This window comes from Nyctibius grandis, chromosome 6 (genome assembly GCF_013368605.1).
Source record: "Nyctibius grandis isolate bNycGra1 chromosome 6, bNycGra1.pri, whole genome shotgun sequence".
In the NCBI taxonomy this organism is placed as follows: domain Eukaryota; kingdom Metazoa; phylum Chordata; class Aves; order Nyctibiiformes; family Nyctibiidae; genus Nyctibius; species Nyctibius grandis.
In genome coordinates, this window is record NC_090663.1 from 63974356 (window position 1) to 63983839 (window position 9484).

General features: G+C 40.7%; 1 protein-coding gene across 1 annotated transcript in view; it reads left to right on the forward strand.

The window, feature by feature from the left end:
- The window catches only part of LOC137665063 (transmembrane protease serine 11A-like), a 41773-nt gene extending 36023 nt beyond the window's left edge, over window positions 1-5750 (forward strand). The window contains exons 7-10 of the mRNA XM_068403845.1: window positions 1929-2124; window positions 2938-3197; window positions 3964-4106; window positions 5589-5750. Coding sequence (XP_068259946.1) covers window positions 1929-2124; window positions 2938-3197; window positions 3964-4106; window positions 5589-5750 — 761 coding nt within the window. The remainder of the gene's footprint in view (window positions 1-1928; window positions 2125-2937; window positions 3198-3963; window positions 4107-5588) is intronic.
- Window positions 5751-9484: the final 3734 nt, after the last annotated feature.

Sequence of the window (9484 nt, forward strand, 5' to 3'; positions counted from 1 at the left end):
AAAAGCCAATAGGATTGGGCACATGCAGAAGAGTTTGGAATAATGGCTTTCTGTGCGCTCAGAAACTGGGAATATGTCATTTTCTTTAGTGTGTGTTGGAAGGAAGGAAGGACCATAAGGAAATGTATAGAAGTTACTTCAGCCTATGATTATAATGAAAATGTTCTGGATTTTAGAATGGCTAGTCGCACAAAATTGTTCCTTACAGAAATACAAGGCAATATGATTGGGCTTCTCAAGGTATTGCTGTAGGGGTTAAGTTGAGGTAGCTTGTTTTAGAGATGTTTTTGAGCTTTCAGAGAAGGAATTCAGCTTGTTGGGAGATTTAATAGTCATAAAAAGCCATCTTTGCTTAAAAGTTGATTTTCTTTTAACTCTGGGAAGGTTTGATCAGTTCCTTAGCAGCAGGCTGTCAAGTAATGGAAGATTAAATAACACCACTTTTTGGACATCACTTTTTGGGTCTGTTTTAGGTGCTGGTGTTCTAGGGCGCTGATGAAACTGTGAGTCTTTCCCTGTTTTGAACATTGACTGCTCAGGTGGTTGACAGGATTGTGTGGTTTTAGGACCAGTAATTGAGGATTACCAATAGCTTTCAGGAGGGAAACATGCTAGTGCAGTCAGTCTTATCAGTTATGGTATATTCTCCAGTTTTTCTTTCACACAGAAAGTTTTGGACAAGTGAATTTTGATTTCACTGATTTCTTTCATCATGATTTTAAATCTCTGAATGGGGCAGACTCTACACTGAGCACATGAGATGCTCAATATTGTATGACTTTTTGTTCCAAATTTATGAACAGCTTTCAGTCTGCTGTGTTATTGCTGCTGCTTTTGACTATGATGTATTGTTAACATAACCTTGTGCAGATCCTAGCAGGAAGGGGCAGAGGTTACACTCTGTGTGGCTCCAGTGTTTCGCTTCTGAGGACTTCAAGGGCCCTGGGGCTGGCAGCTCTTCAGTGACATACTACTGATTTCTGCTTTGTCCCCCTCTGGGTCACTGTCTGCAGGAGACAGGCAGTGCAATGGTTTGGATTGTGTTGTTACTATGCAAATAATTCTTAGCTCTGTCTCTCCTTCAATGAATTGGGATAGTCCTGTCTGTCAACTTCCCTAATGTCTAGCTGAAATCGGGGCCTGGATGAAAACTAGTGGGTCTTGGTCCAGGTAAGATGGATTTGATGCTGTTTGGATGGGAGAGGACAGCTGAAGCAGCTCTGTCCATTGAGGCAGTTTCTAAAGCTACGGGGGAGCTTCAGCTGCTCCTGAATATCCTGAGTTTAGTGGCTGAAACCATGGATATTTTCATTTCTCTCTGGGTTTGGAGGGATAACACTTTTTGTCATGGATGCATGCTGTGCTGGAGGTATCCATGTCTTTGTCATCTCTGGCTTGGATTAGTGTGATGCCCTCTGCCTGAAGTGCCTCTCCAGGTTCACTTGCAGACTGCCACTTGTGCAATGAACAGTTTCCTGATTCCAGGTGACACCTTGCTGATGTAACTCGCGTGCATGCATTGTAAAAACCCATGGCTTGGATCATTCCAATCTTAGATTTTGCCTTGTTCATGTTTTATCCTAGTGACAAATTACCTGGGACATTAAGGTTGGCAGTCTCTGTATTTGGTCCTGGGTGCATGGTGAAGGTTTTAATTCCTGATTTGGACTGCTCATGCAGCTAAGCCTGAATGGTTGACCACCATGGCTTTCCATAATAGTCAGTTGTTCATTCAGGCTTCTAACAGAATGGGTTGTGCATGAGGACCTCTGATTTGGGGGGCTGGTGGAAGGTATGTTTTCTCGTTGATGTTAATACTGTTAGAGAACCTAGGTGGTGTGTAATTTTACATATGTTTTCCACAGCTATTGGCAGGCATATTTACTAAACAGAAGAATAGCTAATACACTTTTTCTCCTTTTTGACAGTCTGTGGGTTGCGGCAGAATAGATCAGTCAAGTCAATGGCAAAATCATCATCATTACGAATAGTCGGCGGATTGTCTTCTGCAGAGACCGGGATCTGGCCGTGGCAAGCTAGTTTGCAGTACAATAATATCCACCGCTGTGGTGCAACGCTCATCAGCAATACGTGGCTTGTATCTGCAGCTCACTGCTTCAGAGAGTAAGTTCCTGTCTTAAAATCTGCAGCAGAATGTGCCCTATGTGTATCAAGTTGTGTGGCTTTCCAGATTTGCACCACACCCCTGACTCTTTCCAGGGGAACAATTTTCTGCCTTGGAGGAGAAAAGTCAGGGTTAAGCAGACCTATCACTTGAATGTTTCAATGAGAAATCAAAGACTGACTCTTTGGAGCAGAACTGGCAATTGCATGAGTGGAGATCAATAGTCATTTGGCATATTGAGCAAAGAAGTGCAGAAAAGCTAATGTGACTGAAATGGCAGAGTATTTGTTTCCTGTTGCACTAAATATTTCTAAGGGTGCTTATTTGTGTTACAACTAGGTTGCTGCAGCTGCAAGCTGCTACCAGAAGTTATAATCCCACATACCTACCTCTCCATTCAGCCATGCACTCCCAGTACTTTTTTTTTCTAGCACGGCTATTGTGAAGCTGCAGGGCACGTAAGATGGAACAGCTGATTGAACAGATTACTAACATGCAAAAAGACTAACAGAGATGAAGTTTTCTATCAGAAGAGCTTTTTGATTTGATTACAGCCTGCGGCCACACAATGGCTAGACCAAGGATCAGGGGATGAGTATGAAACCATGGTTGAGGAGGGCACGCAGGATTGCCCTCTTCTAGCAGCAGCCCACAATCACGTGGGACGCAGTGTTATGGAAAGTGATGGATGCCTTAAGAATCTAGTAGGGAGCTGGCTTGAAGGAGCTTTACAATAAAGGTGCTTACCAAGTTTGAAGTCCTGAACACGTATATTTACAGCTAAATACTTACAGCACTCTTATCTTTTTCAGCATGAGTCACCCTGAGAAGTGGAATGCTACTTTTGGAGCTCTTTTGAAGCCACCAAGCTTGAAACGATCAGTCAAGACTATTGTTATTCATGAAAAGTACCGCTACCCAGAACATGACTATGACATTGCACTTGTGCAGCTCTCTAAACGAGTTGAGTTTACGAGTAGCATACACCGTGTTTGTCTGCCTGAGCCATCTCAGACTTTTCCGTACAATATTTATGCTGTCATCACGGGCTGGGGAGCACTTACCAATGATGGTGAGTCCTGAGTCTACCAGGTGACCCATATGTTACATAAACAATGGCTCTGATCTACTGAATTGATACCACATCTGTAGCCATATGTTGTATGGCAGCAAGCCTAATGCTTTGTCTATAAGCAATAAGTTTGTTAAATCGTAAGCAGCAGTTTCTTGTTCTAAAATTAGACCGGAACAAGACAGAGCTACAATCCACTGAAGCAGAAAGCAGGAAGAAGACTCTTCTCTTTTTCCAGCCTTTCCATTTCATATTGCAAATTCTTAAGACAGGTAGTCCCGCCATGCATGTGTTTATATAGCACCTAAAAAAAATACTCTCCCAGCCCTAGCCAGAAGCTCCAGATAACTCTGTGTGCTTTCAGGTAAATGTGCAGAGTGAGCTGCAGATGGTGACTTACCCAAGCTCACACTCTTATCGGGCCATGCTAAGAGTAGATTTAGCAATGGAACCAAGATGTCTTCATTTCGTATCATCTGCCCAAATTGCTAGGTAATTTGTGTCCTGTGGTATTATATGGAACATGTAAAAAATACATGGTTTTACACTTAAGGCACTAGGTACCGTGCAGTCGTTCCTTTTGTCTTAATGGTACAGTTCCTAAGTGAGAATATGAGTATGTACATTTTCCTTAAAGTCCTAACCTAGACAGATCAACAAGCAAAACTTCCATGTTAAACCAAGTCAAGCTGGTCCTCCATAAGAGAACATTAAATGCTCTTCCTATACCTTAACTACTGCAAAGTAATTCTGTATTTTCCCTCAGGTCCAACTCCAAATGCTCTTCAGGAAGCAACAGTGAAACTTATCGACTCAAACACCTGCAATAGAAAAGAAGTGTACGATGGGGATGTAACACCCAGGATGTTGTGTGCTGGATACCTGGAAGGAGGAGTAGATGCTTGTCAGGTAACTGTAGCTGAAAATGAGAAAGGAAAACTATTTTAATGCTGACTCCAGTATCTGGTTGACCAAATCTTAACTGACAGTGTATTAGTCCTTTATGTAGGCTCCATTCAAACAGGAATTAAGTCGTAAAATGAAATAGCGTTTAGTACACATCATTTAGCACACAAACCCCATACTAAGAGAGCTAAATTAGTATAATATTCAGAACGTAAACTTTTCATGCTATTAAATTAAATTCTTATTCTGTAACTCAGAATAGTTTCTACAAGCCCATTTGCTTCTCATGATTTCTTGTGTGTGAAATCTAACTAACAATTTGCTTGCGAAGTGATATGACAAGACATTGACAGAGATACTAAATGCTGAAATACTAAATATGAGCTAAAAATTAAATGTCTGAAGTAGCCAAGACCAGACATCTGTACAGTTGGGATGGAAGAAGTTTAAGAATGTAGCAGTTAAGCTGCCAGCAAAAATGCACTATCACTCATTGAAATTAAATTCTGGACGTGATCATATCATAACAGATCTGTTAACACACTTGGATCAGTGGAAGGAAAACTGTCTGAAACAAAGATAACTATAAGGAAGCTAGGTGTAAATGGAATGGTAAGGATACATATGTGGTGCAGGTTTGCAAATGTTGCAAGGAAATGCTTATGTTCAAACGAAATATTTCCATAACGATAACTTTTAAAAAGGTAATTTCTGTTTATGTTAATTACAAAGAATGTACTTCTAAGTGCTAGTTCAAAACAGACCCTTTCCAGAATCCGGGTCTTACAGATTTATGCCCTTCAGAGTAAGTCTGGGTTGCTCAACTCCTCTGTTCCTGTTTGGCTCAGCATTGAAGAGACCTGAACAGAAGGGTGCAACTGCTGTTTATTTCAGTAAAGCATTTTGGTGGAAGATGAGGAATTTGGTCTGTTGTGTGAGGATTGCCTTTCAGCCTGTAAGGTTTCCAGTTTAACTATTATTACCATGTCATGCTATTAACAGTATCTGAATTCAGCCTTTGGAAGTGGCTAACACCTTAAGGAGATATTGTCTAATTAGAAGACCAAGTTCCTGATGAAATCCTTTTTGAAATGTTATTGCTGCAAGTGACTAAAAGAACTTGTTGAAAGGATAGTGGTCACTGGAAAAAAAAAAAATCCTGTTGGATTAGATTGCTGTATATATTTCTGTTTCCCTACTTTGGGGCAGGTGGGAAGCAGCGTTTCACAAAACAGAAGAGAAAGCTTTTTCTTTTACTGTAAAACTGTAAAACCACAGAGACAGGTCAGGATGTTCCATGGCAAACAGGAAAAAGCCAAGATTTTCGACTCAAGTTTCAGAAACAACCTGGATTCTGCACAAATGGCAGCTCTTGAAATACTGCTTGCTTTCTTCTCTTATTGGACACACCCCCCTGTCTATGGAAAGAATTATATTTTCACTTCTGATAAATTAAATCTTTTTTTCCCCCTCCTCTTTCTCTAGGGGGACTCTGGGGGACCACTGGTTACTCCAGATTCTAGACTGATGTGGTACCTCGTGGGAATAGTGAGCTGGGGAGATGAATGTGCCAAACCAAATAAACCTGGAGTTTACACACGAGTGACTTATTTCCGTGACTGGATTACCTCAAAAACTGGCATCTAATTCCAAAATCAAAAATGGATTTAACTACATAGACTACATGTAACTCATATTCCTCTGTAATTCCAAAATGTTATTTTTTTAGTATATATATTACTATGTAGTTTTGGTTGAAGTAACCTTTGCCTGCAGCAAATGCTATCTTTGCTGTCAGAGATCCTAACCCCTTGTGAATTTATACTAAACATATGAGATTGCCTGCCTCATCTTTGAGCCTTGAAACATTCTCACTTATCAGAAATTACAAACTGATGTCATTAAATTAACATTTAAAAGCTACCAATTTACCTGCTTTATAAATACAAACATTTTCCAGGAAAAAAAAAGAAGAAATTTTTCTTCAGCCATGGCTGAGGTCTGAAGCTGCACCTTCTTCCTTCAGTGAAGCAAATGCTGTCACTCCTGCATTTCTAGCAAAGCAAACCTTTGATTCTTGTGAGACACATCTGCACAGACTGCAGCCGAGACCCTGGATGCTCACCATGCTCGGTGGCCTTGGTAGCTAACACTGGATCAGCCAGGACTGAGGGTAGGTCCTAGCTAAGGAAAAGGAGGATTTCTGTGCTTGCAGTAAGTCAGAAGGGAAAAGAGAAAAGACTGATGTCCTTCTTTCGAAGCAGATTTTTAACAGGAAATTTTTTGTGCATTCTGTGAAGTTCAAGTTACTTGAAAATGCTATTGTGGAAGTGCTTTATCACAATAATATGCTGCTACCTCTGTGCCAGTTGCCTTCAAGATCTACTCCGTTCAACTCACAATGTGCTTAAGATACAGAAACACAAGCTCTACCCAAATTCCTTTGTAATAAGTGTGTCCCTATGAACAACTTCCCTGGAAGGAAACCCAGCATTTAAATTCGTGCTAAAGGAAAAATAAATATTCACCACAAATAAACTGGGAATTATCTTTTTTGTTCAAGAAATAGTGTGCTTTTCCAAGGGCATCCCAGCCAGTGGAAATCATCTGACTGCAAAGAAAGCAATTAGTGATACTGTCTTGCTTCACTGATGGATTCTTCTCTGCCATGAACGAATATGATCCTGTCTTATGAGGCTGAAGAGTAATTTCATATTAAAGAACAGTCCCGATAAGAACTTCAGAGTAAATGCACTCCTTATACACTGATTAAGCACTTTTCCTACCTCTGTGCATGACATCTCATGGATTGCTGGTGGAAGGGGGTCCAGTGACGTGACTATCGCTGTCCCCTAGAGCCCAGGCCTTCAATATGAGGATCCAAACTGTCACTCCAGTACTGTTTCCTGCAGTCTTTGACTGGCCACCGGACTGCTTAGGCTGTGAATGCAGGACTCGCAGGAGTCTGTATGAGACATGAAAGAAGCTGCAAGTCCCACAGCTGAACCTACTACAGCTGAAAATTTCTCCGAAGCATCCTGCCTCCCCTTCTGCTCAGGACTGGGTCTCTCCTCAGCCTTCCTACTGTGCAAGCTCTCCAATAATCAGCATCCCTAGGAATGAGATGCTTGGCATTTGTTGAAAAGTCACACCCTGAATGACAAGTCTACATATGGATGGAAAAGCCTATGTTTAAGCCTAGGTGGTGGAGGAGGGAGTTGTCTTATTATTAGGCTCCTTTCATCTTTCTAGATATCTTCTGAATTTTAGTACAAGACAAGATGCCTTATCTCAGAAAGAAATCTATTGAAGGTTTTAAATTAGTTTTGGTTTTGAAATAGTAGTATCTTTACTCTGATTTTCCATGTCCATTATAAAATGAAAAGGATCTTGGGACAGTTAGGAGGATAGTTAGATGCAGCAAATCTGTTTCCTTAATTTATTGATGAAGTTTGTAATTTATGCACTTTGGAGTTGCTGCTATTTTTCAACTCAGAATTTACTCTGGGCCAGGTTCGGTTACAAAATAGAAACTTCATGGAGTTTTGGATTAGGTCACCTGAAAACACTGTTTTCTTCCAGTGTTCGGGTCCCCTTTTTTTCAAAGGCATCCTTTGGAAAAAAATTACATCTAGTTTTTTGTGCCTCTGATTGCTTTGAAGGTGAAAATCATGACAAATGTCCTTCCTTATAATCTGCTGGTGAATTGCAATTGAAAGTAAACAGTAGTTCACTTTCACAGATAGCTAAGGCTTTGTTTTGCACTTAAATCTGTCTTTTTGCCTAGCAAATGGAAGGGCATCAATAAGGAGGCGAGGCCCAGATTAGATACAGCCCCTATAAACTGGTTCCTACCTCACACTGCAAGTGACATGCATATATAATACCTTTAAAATGAGAAAGGCAGCCTTTATTTCAGATTTTCTCGTGAGAGGCTGAACAGCCAAGAGGTGTGTGGGAGAATCTCTACCTTACTCAGGGAGTCCTGAGCCAGCCAGATGCACTTTTCACAAATGCAAACTGTTTCAGCAAACTGTTTCAGCAAACTGTTTCAGCAAACTGTCTGGCCTGGGTTTGTCTTATACTCCATGTCAGTGTTTTATTTATGAAGACTCTGTTTGTTTTCTGCCCTAGAATAAAATAGAGAGAATATTGTGTGATTAAAGAAAAGATTTTTAAAAACCTTTTATTATTGTTGATGTTAAGATTTAACAAGGATTTAAACAATGTAAAGGTAATATGTTTCATAACATTAAATGTATTTAAAAACAGTTGCTCCTTTTTTGTCCTTTTTTTGCTTGCTTAATAATAGCCAAGCTAAAAATTGTTTATGATTCAAAATAGACTAATCTTCCGTATTTTGATATAAGACTATTCTGAAACTGCAGCGCTCTCTGTTCATTCCCCGTCCTAGAATTTGTCTTTAACAGTGGTTGGAGCTTTACAGACATTTCAGCAAAGACAAGGTGGGACATCTGCTTTTCTAAAATACTCAAAGCTGAATTTCAGTTAAGCGAGCGCTATGCAAATATGAGAATGGATCTGCAGCTTCATCCAAGAATCCACCACCTTGCTTCTGGCCTTGGAAAAACTTACCCTTGTAGTGTGGCATTCCTGGAAATCGGCTGTAGGGAGGTCTACACAGCTGACATACCAATACTCCTGAGATTTCCCAGGCAGATTTAAAGCATCAAGAAATGTGTTCCAAACTTCTTGTTATTCAAATCAGGTTGTCTGAGGCTTGTCCAATGCTAATTTTCAGCCTGGAGCACAAGTAGGAAAGAAATAAGAGGCTGATTGCACAAGGCCTAATCATGTGAGCAGGTCTGGTTGAATTACATCGATCTGTCACTGGGATTCCTTGTGTAAGAAACACCAATTCCATATCTGCTGCTCCTGTTAACTAATTAGAAGAGCTGAGAGCCAAAAGTTATTCTTTAACCCAATGAACATTTATCTGGCAGCTTGCAGCCTGCGTTAGAGATGCACATGCATGGAAAAGCTGGCTCCTGTTTTTGAAAATGCATTCACGCACATGTCAGCGTGGAATCAGCTTAGATAATTGGTGCCCTTGTTTATCTGGATCAGGATTTTAAGAATGTTGTTAACATGATTTCTAGGAAGGTGTCACTTGCTAGAGCAGCCTTAAGTGACAAGATCCTTTGGCCCACTCATAGGGAAGCTGGAGTCCTTCTAAACATGCCAGCAAAGCACTCCTACACCTCATGTTGTGCCAAAAAGAGGAGACAAAGCCTTGCCAGTCAGCACCTCACTCCTGCAAGAGCTGACGGCAAGCCATAGCCTATGGCAGGATGTTTGGAAACCCACTGAAGGATGTTGATGTGGATTTATGGCCATTTCTGCACTGGCCTGTGTTGGCC